The sequence below is a fragment of the Hakea prostrata genome, chromosome 8 (assembly GCF_041222555.1).
Source record: "Hakea prostrata isolate BN-2017 chromosome 8, UWA_Hpros_2, whole genome shotgun sequence".
Lineage (NCBI taxonomy): Eukaryota > Viridiplantae > Streptophyta > Magnoliopsida > Proteales > Proteaceae > Hakea > Hakea prostrata.
This window is the reverse complement of record NC_142607.1, coordinates 31,537,241-31,552,945: the sequence shown is the minus strand read 5'-3', so window position 1 is coordinate 31,552,945 and position 15,705 is coordinate 31,537,241. Positions and strand designations below refer to the sequence as shown.

The following is a 15,705-nucleotide window of genomic DNA, read 5'->3' as shown; positions in this document are numbered from 1 at the left end:
CTCGTCTCATAGAGGCCTGACATTGCCTTTATTATAAGTCTAGTAAGCCAATTTATGTATGACTCATGAAAAATGTCACTCACATACTCTAGTACAATTGAAGACTATACTTGGTAGAGAAATTCTTTTATAATCTACAGACAATTTTAAAGTGAAGGCATATACAAATGCAGATTGTGTTAGTTCTCTTGACAAAAAAATCCATATCAGGATATTGTACTTTCAGTAGCAACGGACTTGAAGTAAAAACAAAATATCATGCCTTGTCTAAATGCGTGAGCTGGTGAGGTGGCTTGCTGCCGGTCTTAGACTTAATCGTTAAGCCTGTGTTGGGTTCCTCCATAGCCACAATCTTTGCCGTGATCAACTACTTGAGTTACAATTCTTTGTGGGGTTGGAAAGACTTTGATGCCTTTTTGGTGGCTGATATTTTCACTGGGTTGGGAGACTTTTTTTTTTGGATGACTAACATCTATGCCTCAGAGAGTTGTTTGGTTGTTATGTAGTATATTTTCTTATTTTAGGAGGGTAATTATGTAATATTGTATTCTTCATCATTATAAATAAAGAGTTTGGGATCACATTGATCATTCAAGCCATTTAGTTAAGTCTTTTCTCTCTATAGGTTAACTATCCTAGGATGGCGGTGGACTTAGGAGATTGTTTGAATCTTTACAACAAACAAGTCACGGTGGCGGGGACACTATTGATGTGAAATGAGGGTCATGTATAACAGGTACTGTTGTCATTCATGAATCAAAGGAAAGCACATCCTTATGGGAGCTTGGTTGGGATGGTAATCAGTAGAATGGAGTTAGAATTGTGGAAGCAAAGGAGTTAGATTTATTAATAAGCAAACAACTATTTCTAAGATAGCCAAAACAAAGGGTCGGGATTGAGTTGACATGTTGGATGTATTTGAGAGGTGGTGTTATAGTCTGATCGGACATCAGAGGAGGGGCTCCGTGGTGACCGGTCGGATGAAATCCCATAGAATGGAAAGCTTAGGAACCTATGGGCTAGCTTGACTTATTAAGTTGCTTAATAAGAATATAAGCCCAAAGAAATGCCCCGATGATGGAGGAGAAGCATCATGGTCACAATTTACAAAAATAAAGGAGATATTTGAAGTTGCAATAATTGTAAAGGAATAAAATTGATGAGTCATATTATGAAATATGAAAGAGAGTAATTGAAAAAGTTTGAGACAAGAAACCACTATCACAAAAAACCAATTTCATTTCATGCCAAGAAGATTTATAATGGAAACTATTTACCTTATTAAGAGACATATGGAAAGCTATAGAGAGTGTAAGAAAGATCTTCATATGGTCTTTATTGATATAGGAAAAGCTTAGGATAGTGTCCCTAAAGCGTTAAATTGGCAAATACTAGAAAAAGGAAATGTTGCAAGTAAAAATCTGGACATAGTTAAAAAATATGCACGATGAGTCAATGACTAGTGTAAGAAGGTGGGGAGAGAAGGTGGTGAATTCCTGATTACAATTAGCTTACATCAAGGATCAGCTTTGAGCCAATATTTATTTGCACTTATTGATGTGAACAAAGGCCCTCACGTGCCAAACCCCTGGTTTGGGGTCCCAAGGCCCACCAAGATGGCGCACCTAGGGTTGGCCAAACCAATACAAGGGCAATTTGGTCATTGTCTAGCCCTAGTTAGTTGATTGTTTTATTTTCAGAATTCTTGTTTTAGTTCTCTGAGTCCAATTCTATTTTAAAGTCCTAGATTGATTGAGTTGGCTGAGTGCAAGTGACGGACTCTTTATGGATAATTAGGTCTTTTATTTATATAGTTGTTATTTAATAGGGGTATCCTAAGTTATGAAGGGAACCCTAGTTGGGTTAGCTTCTAAGTTCTAGTTGAGTCTAAGTTAATTTCCCAATTAGAGTCAAATCCTTTTTTTCTGATGTAAGATTACAAATAAGCCATTCTCTTCATTATAAAGGCAGTCTACATTGAATAAAGATTGAAGAATTCTTGCAGGAAACAAGTCATGGCTTTCATGGGAGGGCCACAATGGAATTCCAAGCTCTTGTATTCAATTTGCAGCAATCGTCTTCGAGAACCAGCAGATCACCTTCATCTACAGCAGCCATCGAGTAAGTTCCACACCCCCAGCCCCCTCCCCCTCACCCTAAACCCATCGCAGCGCTCCCACTCCTCTTCCCTTTCTTGTGCGGCCTAGGAAATCCCACCCCCACCCCATTCGCATCGCCCTAATTCCCCTCCCCCACCCCTTGCAGCCTCTTAGAAACCCTTCCCTACCCTCCCCCCTACAATCCTTCTTTAGCCTCTCCCCCTCCCCTGCAATCCCTCAAGACCCCTTCCCCGCTTCCCCAAAACCCTATGGCACCCCCAACCCATCCCTTTCCCTCTAAACTCCCTCTCCCCCCCCCCCCTCGGACTTGCACCAATGAGAAAACAAAAAAAGAGAAGAAAAAAAGAAAAAAGAAGAAGAAGAAGAAAGAAGAAAGAATTGAGAAAGATTGCCCAAGATCTTCAAAACCCTAACCAAGATCCATTCCCAAAACCCTAAAATCTTCTTTATCTTTTGTTTCATCCAATCATCATCCCCACAATCTTCTTTAAAACTTCGCATATCAATCCCATTAATCATGGGACAATATCTAGCCTTCCAAAATCATACCATGAGAATTTAGCAAAACCATAACTTCTCCCTAGCAATCCATATACCTTTCCCTAAGTATTCCTTGTTACTAGATCAACCCATTAGAATTTTGGTGATTATTTGCTGGAAGATTCTGGACTAACGCTAGACTTTAGGGAATTATTTCAAAGAATACTAAACCTAGAGTGGGTTACATCACTTATAATGGATGATTTAACCAAAGACGTTCAAGATGAGGTTCCTTAATCTATACTTTTTGCCAATCATACTGTTTTTTGATAGATAAGACACAAGTAGGGATTAACACAAATTTAGAATTATAGAAAGCAACTTGAAAAGGCTTTAAACTAAATAAAATGAAGATGGAATATCTAGTATGTTACTCCAATTGTGATCAGAAAAATGATGGGATGGTCAAACTTGATGAGAAGGACATATCCACAAGGTGATTATTTGAGGTACCTCGGCTCAATCATAAATACAAAGGGTGATATAGAGGATGACGTTTCCCAAAGAACTAAAATAGGGTTAATGAAGTGAAGGGGTGTGTCTGGGGTCTTGTCTAATCAACATATCAATTTAATGCTGAAAGGAAAATTCTACAAGACCGTCACACAACCAGCCATGGTATATGGTGTAGAGTGTTGGGCTATTAAGAAACATCACATAGATAAACTTAGTGTGGCAAAAACGAGGATGCTAAGATGGATGAGTGGTAAAACTAAGAAGGTTCAAGTAAGGAATGATCATATTGAAGCTAGTATAGGAGTAGCTCTAATAAATGATAAGCTACGGGAAAGTCGATTGAAGTGGCACAGCCACGTCCAAAGAAGGCCCTTAAATGTTTGATTTAATCCATATTGAAGGAATTAGAAGAACTAGGGACAGACCTAAGATAACATTAAGTGAAGTAGTGAGAAAGGATACACATACCTTAGACCTTGTATCTAGTATGGCCTCAAATAGAGCTGATTGGCAGGCAAGAATCCATGTAGTCGACCCCATTTAGTTGGGATAAGGGTTGTTGCTGTTGTTTTTGTACTACATAATGGCTTTTATCCCATTTTATTTGCTTGTCTCACTAGTTATAATAGCTCTTTGCAGTGAGATGCATGGGATCAAGGTTAAAAGTCCCCTTGTTAACTATCAAAAATCTACAAAACCTAAACCCTCAACACAATTGTGTGCTTGCGAAAGGCAATTGACCGTGGTTCTTTCTCCCCCGATTCCAACTCTAGCGACGAGAGAGAGAGAGAGAGAGATATAGACAGAGACAATAGAGAAGGGGCTTGCACTTTAACCCATATTAGTTTCCTTTAGCTTTGTTGCCATGTTAAAAGAACAGATTAAGGCATAATGCTCAAATTAACAATTTGATCAGCCAAGTCCCTTATTTATACAAAAAATTATGAAGGAAAATACATAAATAACCTGCCTATTCAGCTTTACTGGTTAAAGTCAGTGAAAGGGTAATCAACAATATGCCCCCACTGGACTATCATTTTACAATTTAACAATATGGCATATTACTGTTGTTGTTGAGTTGTCAACTTCTTCTTCTTGTCTAGTTCTATTTTTGAAGTTTCTGCTTCAGCTTCTCAAAAATCTTTTAACAATGTGGATGGGTTGATTGCTTTTGCTATTGTTGCTTCTTTCAGTATTTGGTTGCTGCTTCTCGGAGCTCCCTTCCCCTTATCTCATCTTCTTCTTTTTTTTGTTTTTCCTTCTTCTTTTCCTCCCTCATGCTGATGAGCCGCTAGCTTTCCCGTCCACATCACTATTTCTCTGATTTTCTTTTTCAGTCCCCCCCCCCCCCAAAAAAAAATCTTTTTATCTGTTTTGATTTTCCACTTATGATCTTCTCTGCTCATGCCACCTTCTCTGTTTTTCATTTCCCCCCTAGTGCTCCTCCCTTTCTATGCTCAGGCCTGTGTTATCTATTTTATCTTCCAAAAATTTATCTCTCTTCCCTGTGCTTACTCTCTGTTTACTCTTACTCCCCTCCCAAAAGTTTTACCTCTGATTCTCCCCAAAAAATGAACTTTTACCTCTCCTCCTTCCCTGATATTTTAAAATGGACAAATTACCCTTAGTTTTTCCCTCTTTAATCGGTTATGTTGATTTTTTAACTGTTTTTCTTTATTTTATTTTTTTCCCTTCCTTTTCTCCCTCTTTGTGGGGAACAATACCTGGAATTTTTATTTATTTTCTTCCTCTTGTATAGAAACTTATCATTTTTTCTCTCACTTTTTAATAGGAATCCATTAAATGTTATTAACTGTATTTTTTTCTTTTTTCCTTTCATCTTTTATCAAAAACCACTAAAATATGATATATATATATATATATACACACATATTCTTTTAATTTCTCCCTCTTTTATAAGAATCCATGAAAGGAAAAGAAAAAAATGAAATACAAATAAAAATTAGAAATAAAAAATTATACAAAAAAGGGGGAAAGGAAAAGAAAAAAATAAAATAAAACACATCTAATCACATATTAATTGGATTCTTATAGAAAGGAGGGAGGGGGCACGGGAGAAAAGGAAGAAAAGAAATTGCTTTAATTGATAAAAGAGACAAAAATAGTGATATATGGTAGGTCTAAGGTTCAAATCTTAATGTGTGCAATACTCATTTGTTGGGACAAGTAGTTTTTGTTGACTAAAGAGACAAAAATAGAGGGTAATTTAGCCATTCTAAAATATCAGGGAGAAGGAGAGGTAAGAGTTCACTTTTTGGGGAATCAAAGTTAAAACTTTTGAAAGGGGAGTAAGAGTAAATAGAGAATAAGTACAAGGGAGAGATAGAAATTTTTCCAATTATCTTTTCTCCCCCTTATACTGTACTCCCTTTCCCTACTCCTTGTTCCCTGTTTTTGTTTGGTTTTTATCTTACAATGCTTCCTCACTTGCTCACTTTGACTTCTTTTTTGTTCCAAAACCCCCCCCCCCCCCCCAAAAAAAAATTTAAAAAAAAAAACTGCTCTGATGCTTTCTGCCCCTGCTCACGTTTTCTTTTTTTTGTTTATGGCTGCTACTAATTATTTTACATAATAGAATGCTGATTAGGACTTTGTGCTAGTCTGACAAGTAATAACAAAGAATCAAACTATTGGAGGGAAAAAAGAACTAATATCTTATGGATCTCTAGGGTCAGTCAATTTCTATAGCTATTGATCAACCATCATGCCTTTAACATCCCAATTTCTTTCTCTTTGTAGTAGAATTTTACACAATGACATTCTTTCTACACTTTCAAATTCATTCTCAACAAATCAAATAATATTCTGCAACATGACCCCTATATCACTCGAACTTTTTGAGCAACCCCTTAATCTATTTGTAGTGAAGCAAGTTCATCGGAAAAGTTATTCATTAGGAAATATTATGACATACCTCTATTTGAATTTTGAATTGTGCGCATACATTTTCAATAATTCTCCTATACCGTGACCTGAAATTCAATGAATAGGATCACATTTGTCAGAGCTGTAATGAGAATTTTAATTTAATGAGCCGGATTTTCATAACAAAGGTAAAATATTAAGAAAGGTGGAACGTTATGTGAAGCTTTCACCATTGAGATTCATGTTGAGTAATTTGATGCAACAAAAAAGAACAACAACAACAATAATAAACAACTATAAGATGTATGGAAGTGAAAATGCCATCTGAGACACACGTGCATATGCATCATATGCTATCCAAAGGTACAGTAAAAGGGCAAGCAAGGTAAAGTGCATGTATAAAAGGCAAACTTGTCACCAAGATTGGTAAGTTGAAGTTTGTAACCATATTTTGGTTTCCCTTGGTCTTATTCCCAGAAATTAATGTAAGCGTAAAAAGGCATTTTCGAAGTTGAACTTGACTAATTATTATGTAATTTTCAATTATTATCCTTGTCTTGACATTACATGATATACCACGGTAGACAAAAGATTTGAATACTAAAAGGTGAACAAGTTACAATCTTGTAGTAACCAATATTGGTGACGATGAGATTCTTCCATACATAAGGAAACAGATCACTGCCTGAGCCTCTGGAGTCTGCATGAAAATATCAGCCAATGGGAGTGCAGGAAAAAGCATCATCACGATTGGGATTACCACCATGGGGGCAGCATGGAGAATTTCCCCAAGAAGTCACGCAACCAGTAAGCACTCTCCCCCCCCCCCCCCTGCAGAGAGGAACCAAAATTTACAGGGGCACACAAGCACAACCAACCCAAGAGTTCACCGCCACCACCCACTTTTTTCTTCTGTATTTACTTCCCCGGGCAGGGGGCTTTATGGTATCACCAAGGTCACAATTATTGTAAAAGCAAGAAAGATTTAAATAAAAATAAATTAAAAAAAAAGGATACCTGGTGCACAAGGCTGCACCACTTGGGTTTTGGGAAGGGCCACAGTGGAAGCCACTGACAAAATGGGAACCAAACTTATAGAGATAATTAACAGAAAATTTTAACTTCCAATGAATTCCATAATTTTTAGGATCCGCAAAAATAACCAATGTTTTGGTACAAACTTAAAATATTACATTACAATGACAAGAAGATATCAGTTCATTCCATGTCTTTAGATCAGTTTTATGAACACAATGAGCCTTGTAATTCAGTCCAACCCTAAAATCACACTGATCCAGATCCACAACCAATTTGGGCTTTGTTTTAGTGCCACTGTGTCATAAGCTTAAGGACTGGAATAGGACATGTGTGTGTTGAGTGCTTGGTCCGATGTAACCCAACTCTAGGGTTAGGATTCTTTGAATAATTCCCTAAAGTTTAGGGTTTGCCCAAAATCTTCAGCAAATAATTGCCAAAACCCTATGGAATGATCTTGGATAACAAGGAATAAAACTTATAGAAAGGTATATGGGTTGTTAGGGAAAACGTAGAGTTTTACTAAATTCCCATGGGATGATTTGGAAATTGGGAGACCAAACTATCCTAGGATTAATGGGATTGATATGGGAAGGTTTAGGGAAGATTGTGGGGATGATTCCTAGATGAAACAAAAGAAAATGGAGATTTTAGGGTTTTGGGAACTGATCTTGGGCAGGGTTTTTAAAGATCTTGAGAAACCTGTCAGTACTTTCTTTTCTTGCTTTCTCTTCTTTCTTTTCATTCTTTTTTTTTTTTTTTTTCTTTCTTTTTTTTTCTGTTTTCTGGTTGCCGCAAGTCAGAAATGAGAACGACACAGAGAGAGAGAGAGAGAGGGAGGAAGGGAGCCAGGAGGAAAAGAGAGGGGGAAGGGGGTGCTGTGGGGGTTTTGTGAAGGTGGGGGAGGGTCTGGGTGTATTGCAAGGTAGGGGAGGGGATCTAAGGAGTTGATGGGGCTGAGGGAAGAGATCTGGGGGGCTGCAATGGGAGCAGAGGGGCTCCTAAGGGTTGCGCAAGACAGGGGAGTGAAGGGGCAGGGCTGCAATGGGTGTGGGCTGAAGGGGAAGGGGGCTGGGGGTGTGTACTTACTTGGAGAAACTGCTGGAGATGGATGAGGACTGCTAGGTCTTGAAGATAGTTGCTGCATTCAAAGGCATGAAGCAAAGAATCCACTGTTGCCCTCCAAAGAAAGCCACAACCTGTTTCCCACAAGAATTATTCAATCTTTATTTAATGCAGACTTTTTACAATGAAGGAAATGCCTTATTTATAGCATTACATCAACTTGACCGAAAAATAGCCATACATCAAGAAAGAAAGAATTTGACTCTAATCGGGCAATTGACTTAGACTCACCTAGGAATTGGAAACTAACTCAACTAGGATTTCCTTTATAAGTTAGGATACCCCGTACAATTAACAGCCACACAAATAAAAGACCTACTTATCCATAAATAATCCTACTCAAAAGATAGATTCCCTAGGTCACTAGGACTTCAAAATAGAATTGGACTGAGAAAAATGAAACAAAGATTCTGAAAATAATACAACAACAACAACAATAAGCCTTTGTCCCAACTAAATAGGGTTGGCTACATGGATTCTTGCCTTCTAATCAATTATGTTTGAGGCCATGCTAGATACAAGGCCTAAGCTATGCATACCATTTCTCTTAAGATCTACCCCTAGCTCTTCTAGTTCCTTCAATTTGGATTATATCATTTTTCCGTACAAGGGCATTTATAGATCTCCGTTGAACATGGCCGTGCCACCTCAAACGACTTTCCCGAACAACACTTATCACTTATGGGAGCAACTCCCAAACCAACTCTAATATGATCATTCCTTATCTTATCCTTCTAATTCTTGCCACTTAAAATAATATAACTAACTAATTGGGGCTGAAAATTGACCAAATTGCCCCTATATGCCTATAGGGGTTTGGCCATCCCAAGGTGCACCATCTTGGTTGCACCTTGGGGTCCAAACTAGGGTTTCAGCCAGGGGGAGGACCTTCGTTCACATCATGGTCCCATGGTTTCAAGTAGAAATGGGCCCATTTATGAGCCCAAAATGAGACTACAAGGTCCAAGTACAAAAAGTAACAATTCGTTTTACGTCAAGGATGATTAGATCTTTTATTTCTTTTAGATAGCATGTAATTAGGGCTATTTCACAGCCTCCATGCATGGAAGATTTAGGTATTTCTTTTTATTTTAGGAAGACTAGAGGGATAGTTAGAGTCAAATAAGTAGTTAGAGGTTAGTTTGGAGTCTCAAATCTTAACTCAGGAAGTCTGTTTGGTATTCATTCAAGTTAGGACTTAGAAGGTCAATTCAGTACTCCTATTCAGTAGCCTCAGCTTTGGGAATTCAAGCCCACAAGGAACTGAACCCTTTTTCCCCAGTTTTATGCAGTAACAAAAGGCTGATTAGAACCTATATAAAGCCCCCTCAATGGAGAGTATCCTCAGATTGAATTACTCAACATTAAACATAGTTTGCAATTACCATTAGCTGCTGCCTCTTTATCCATCATGGGAACTGTCCTGGTAAGTTACATGACTCACATCCAGTGCCTAGATGAATAATTCTAGCGCTAAACATAATCTGGTGAATGCTAACATCTTCTTCTGTTTCATCTTTTTGTTATTTCTTTGGAATTATTATTGAAGGCATTCGAAACCCAATTTTACCACTACAATCCAGGCTTCACTCCAGCAACTGAACCTCACTAAACCTGCAACTTTCATCCATCACTACCGTGCACCAGCTTTTAATATCCTTTTGCATCCCCTGACTTCAGTTCTAATTTCAGACCCTAAATATCTTCATAGCCCCTTAGACCATTAATCTCTATTTTCCGTCAAACTAAACTGAAATTTTAGAAAAACCATTCCCCTAAAGTCTCATCCTTAACCCTTTACCTTTGCACTCATAAATGTTGACCACTTGCTTACACCAAACAGTTCTGGTTTGAAGATCTTGATGTCCTCAATCTTATTCAACCTTGACATCCAGCTTGAGGGTATTTGGGATTTCTGCCAGGGTTTGCCCTACGATTAGAGGGGAGGCTCTAACCCAAGAATTTGACTTAATGAATCTCAACTACAGATCCATACTAAGTTGCATTCTTGGTCATATAATTAAAGTCAATCTTTTTGTGACTTCAGCACCTAGAAGATAACCAGAGAAAAGAAAGAAAGAGAGACAAATCAGATGGAAGAGAGATGGAGATAAGAGATGGCAGAAATTGCATGAAAACTGAAGTTGCATCTCTTTTAATTAATCTTCTTGTGACTTCAGCACCTAGAAGATAGACAGAGAAAAGAAAGAGAGACAAATCAGATGGAAGAGAGATGGAGATAAAAGATGGCAGAAATTGCATGAAAACTGAAGTTGCATCTCTGCCTACGGTAATCGTATTCACGAAAAGTAAGAAAATAGGTCCAGTTTAGGAAATAAATATTAAGGGAATAGAGAACTTTGCACACTAAGCCTACCATTGTTAAATAACACAAGGGCATACAAGTAAATCCCAAACATAATAACACAACTGTTACACAAGCACAACCTCATGGTACATCCGTACATGTGCTCATCGATATTTCGATAATAAGTCAACACTTTTCAATAGAAAAATAAAAAACAAGATACATCAATCTATGATCCTTGGGTATTTTAACTGTTGCCACTAATCATGTGAGATTTTGGAGACTTTTTAAACAAAGAAACGGAAAGCTAAACAGTAGGTAATGACTAAAAGGAGTAATAAAATCTTCCATGCAAATTAGATTGAGTAATCAACTATTTCATACTTTCATTGGAAAAAATTAAACAACTTGAATCTACAGTATTATAATATCAATACAACAAAATTCCATTCCAAACTAGTTAGAGTTTAGTTACAGAAACACCAAGGTTTAAAAAAAAAATTTTAATTATATATATATATATATATATATATATATATATATAGAGAGAGAGAGAGAGAGAGAGAGAGAGAGAGAGAGAGAGAAACGAAACAAAACAAAACAAAACAAAAATCCTTCAAGGTCCCCTTCAGCCTCCAAGTTGGCATTGCCAATAAAGAAGAATATGCAGATAACACTGACCCATGATTAGTGAATTGCTCCCTGTTATCCAATATCAATATCACATCATAAACTTCCTCAAATCTCTCCCCAAAGCCCAGAGGTGGCATTGCTAAAGCATTTGGCTTAGCCTCTGAACCATCAAACTTTGATTTATGCAAGTTGCCGCCCTAAAGCATAGAGCATAAAATAAGAGAAAAAATCAGAACTAACATAAGCATATGTTGAACAAGACAGGAAATTGTTTTCCCAGTATAATGCAGAAACCTAATTAATCATCAATAATGACCAACTAATTCCACACATACAGATGATGAGCAAGCTTTCAAGTTAAAAGAGTTCCTAGAATCAGCCGAACATGAAGACTCTTGATAACACCGTGCATCAAAATAGCTCTTTTGGCTTTCCTCTCTTACATCAATATCTACTTTACCTGGAAATCAAGTATCATATGAGGATGGCATATCAAAATATTACTCACAAGTTTGTTTTATATCTTTCACCAGAACTATGACCAAAAATGTACCAGTGTCTGTAAAGATGCTGGTATATGATGTTGCAAACCAATTCACACCAAGAGTTTCCTTATGCTCCAAATGTGAAGGACAAACTTCATCATTTTTAGGTTGATGCACTATTGTAGGTCCAACTGAAGAGGTGTTCCTCTTCTTCTTGTTCTTCTTCTGCTGGGCAGCTTCTGGGAGATCAGTGGAAGCAAATGTCTGGTCCTTGGGATGGCTCCTCTGTGTAAACAAGGGAAAACAAATTTAAGCTTCAACTATTGCAATTTGAACTGTATACATATGGATTTAGTTGGGCTAACTACAATGATATCATAGCCAAATTGCCTGGCAGTACTGGGTTATGTGCCTGCTGTTTCCAGCGTATGTTTGCTGTGGGTGCAGTAGTCTTGTTGTGAATATGTAAATCACCATCAAGTGAATTTTACTTGCCGGTTATATCAAATGATCTTCACTTTATCATCAATTGAAAACCTTGTTTATCTGTAGTTTCAAAACTAAGGATGACCTAATTCATTTCATCTAAACAAACAGTCTAAATAGCACTAGTGGCATACATGATCATGAAGTTCCATAAGGCATCAACGGGAAAGGAATGTATACAAAGTGAATTTTACTTGTAAGTTATATCAAATGATCTTAACTTTATCATCTATTGAAAACCTTGTATATCATAAAATTTTAAATTCAAACCTTCATGACCCCTAATTCATGTTATCCTAACAAACAGTTTAGATGGCACTCGTGACATACATGACCATGCAGTCCTACAGAGACACCAACGGTAATCCTAATGCTGCTCACAAAGGGTTAGACATCATGAACTGGAGATCCCCACAAACTAAAATCTTCCTTCCGGAAAAATACTGGGGAAAAAAACATAATTATTGTCATTGCTAAAAGTAAATTTGACTTGACAAAGAAAAAGACAGGAGAAAACAAAAATACAAGGGTAAAAATCAGGAAGAAGATAATAGAAGTTCTTAGCAGAAGAGAAACTTAATCTAGCCTCTTTCTCCATAAACTTTCAGTGAGCTGTCTTTTACCCATGCAAGTTTCAACTGAAATGATAAATTCATTTCTTTCAAATAATCAAATCTGAGAGTAGAAATCTCACTTCTTTACAAGCCAAAATTGCATGAGCAGAGCCCAAATCTGAAGCACTATGAACGTCTTGGCTAGGAAGTTCACCTATCAAACCAGACCTTGAGAGGCATTCACGTGCTGCTTCTTGGCCTTCTTGAGTTAACATAAACCTGCACAAATTTTATAGTACAAGAAGGTAAAGACAGTAAATTTCCAGTTCACTGACAGGATATTGTCAGGTGTAGCCCTGTAGTGATTCTTCCCGTAATCAAATCTAATGTGAAATGATCAATTTAATGACCTTAAGTATTCCTTAAATGGATTTTGTTGCAAAATATGTGAAAGTGCCCACATTTTGAAGGTGAAAACCATTTATTGATACTGTTAATTAGATTCAAAATTTAGAAGGAGAGGAGAAAAATATAAAGACTCCACAGAAATCTCTTGCTATACATAAAAAAGAAAAGTACAAAGTCAATTTAAACTAGGAACTAGAACTCACCTACAACTCCAATACTAGGGCTTAGAATCCTAATACAACTCAAATTGCAGCCCATTCCATCAAGGATTCGCACTAATTCTCAATGGAACATTTCTTGCTCCCAAATTAGCCCTCTAACGCTCCACCTCAAGCTGGTGTACATATATTGTTCACCCCCAGCTTGCTACAAATATAATCAGCCCTTGCAATCCCCAATGTCTTAGTGAATAAATCTGCTAATGGACATGACTAGGAGATATCAACCCTCACTGCAGCCTCTCTCAAACAAAATGACAGTCAACTTCAATACACTTCATGCGCTCACGAAACACAGCATTTCACAATATATGAATAACCGTCTGATTATCACAGCAAAGTAACATGGGAGACTCATCATCAAAACCATGCTCTTTAACAAGTTGTCTAACCCATAACAAATCACAAGTTCCTTGGGTCATTCTGCAATTATCTGATTCTGCACTTGACCAAGCAACCACAGTTTGCTTCTTGCTCTTCCATAACACTAGATTTCCTCCAACAAAAGTACAATAACCTGTGGTGGATCTCCTATCAACTAAAGAACCTGCCCAATCAACATCTAGGAATCCTTCCAGCCGCCCATGACCATGATCTGACTATAGTACCCTATGTCCAATGGTACTGAATTATGCAAATTTCTGGTTGTTTCGAGCCTATCAAGATCATAGTTGTCACGGCAATGAGGCGATGCGAGGCGGTTTAGGCTAGTTGAGGCAATGAGTCGATGAGGCGCCCTCCGAGGCGCTTTTGAGGCGGTTGGGGCGTTTTAAGTGAAATTTTTAGTGTACATCTCATTCACTCCAATTCATTATAAATCTATCATATCTTACATGATTAAAAAAAAAACTTATATTATCCTACCTCAAGTCATCCAACATACTACAAACCACACATAGTAGGTCCTAAATAAAAAGTGGCAGGAAGAAAGGCAAAGAAGAAGTCATCCGTCGCACAGCTTGCCAGAGTGTCGTCGCGGGAATGGAAGAGAAGAAGAGAGAAAGAAATTAGGGATTTGAGTGAGAGTGAGAGTGAGAGTGTGAGACTTGAGTCAAGAATTTATTCTCTTTCGATTTTTTTTTTTTTTTTTATTTTAACATTTGATCACATGTAGCATCATTATAAATATGCATATAGGTTCAAACAATAGATACTTTACAATTGGAATCTAATAAGTAATTCAATATATGCCTTCGATTTGGCATCTTTCATGTGATTTAAAAAAGAAAAAAAAAAAGCGGACGCCTTGGGGTATAAGGTGTCCAAGGCTCTTGAGGCGATGCCTAGGCAATGCCTCATACCCCAAGGCGGTCGCCTTATTGCCTGAAAATGAGGCGACACCGATTTGAGGCGCTCCGAAGGCTCTCGGACGCCTAGGCGTCGCCTTAACAACTATGATCAAGATGAAACACAGTCCAAAACCCAATTGAGTCAGTTGACTGAATTTCAGCAAAATTTTGGTATTATGGTAATTTTGGTGAAATTTCAAGAATTTCATGGGTTTGCAATTGAAAATTGTAGTTTGTAATTTGTAATTGAGATTTGACTATTTCTCAATATTTGTTCTTACAAGATCCAATTCCGTCTGCATACAGCCGTGACATGTGCACATCAAGAAGACAAAGATGTGTTAGGTTTTAGTCAAAAATGCTGCTGCCATTGCGTTTATTGGCCTCAAATTAGTCTGAACCTCAAAAAATTCAGACCCAAGAACCACTTAAACACATCGAAACATGGTACAAAGGTGTACCATGTTTTGCCAAAATCTCAAACTATGCATCCAGGAGCATCTTGAGATACGTCAAAATCCACATAGCTGCATCCCAATGGGCTGTCCTAAGAGCAAAAATGAACTGACTTATAGCACTAACAGGGAAGGCATTGTTCGGTCATGTTACTATCAAATAATTTAACTTGCCAGCTGATGTAAGCAAAGAATCCCCCCGTCCAAAACCCTAAAATGGGCCCCAAGGCCCAACCAAAGTGGCACACCTAGTGGGCTGGCCAAAACCCTTGGGGGCAATTTGGTCATTTTCCCAACTATTTAGTTAATTATTCTATTCCAAAATTTTTGGTTTATGTATGTGAGTCCAAATCTGATTTTACTTCCTTAACTAAGTTAGTTAGGCGAGTCCTATTTGGAGTTGGAGTGCCATTAGGAATTTATCTTAAATTAAGATTCCTTTTGGATAATTAGGTATTTTTATCCAAGTTAGTTTCTTTATTTGTGTGGTTGTTATTTACTTGGTTGTAAGAGGGATCCAAGTTTATAAAGGATTCCCTAATTGAGTCTGTAAGAGGGATCCAAGTTTATAGAGGATTCCCTAATTAAGTCAATTTTATTTCCCAGTTCAAGTCTAAGTCTTTCCCTCCAATAGTAAGGCTACATATAGCCCACCCATCTCATTGAAAACTTACGTCGAATTTAATGCAAATCAGAATTTAAGGGAA

At 37.5% G+C, this 15,705-nt stretch overlaps 1 protein-coding gene across 2 annotated transcripts in view; it reads right to left on the bottom strand.

The window, feature by feature from the left end:
• Window positions 1-15,705, bottom strand: part of MUS81 (Restriction endonuclease, type II-like superfamily protein) — a 44,754-nt gene that overhangs the window by 17,899 nt on the left and 11,150 nt on the right. For both annotated transcript variants that reach the window (XM_089166719.1, XM_089166720.1), the window contains 5 exons: window positions 12,769-12,907; window positions 11,657-11,873; window positions 11,439-11,563; window positions 11,152-11,300; window positions 6,052-6,109 (listed from right to left, as the gene is read on the bottom strand). In XM_089166719.1, coding sequence (XP_089022845.1) covers window positions 6,052-6,109; window positions 11,152-11,300; window positions 11,439-11,563; window positions 11,657-11,873; window positions 12,769-12,907 — 688 coding nt within the window. The remainder of the gene's footprint in view (window positions 1-6,051; window positions 6,110-11,151; window positions 11,301-11,438; window positions 11,564-11,656; window positions 11,874-12,768; window positions 12,908-15,705) is intronic.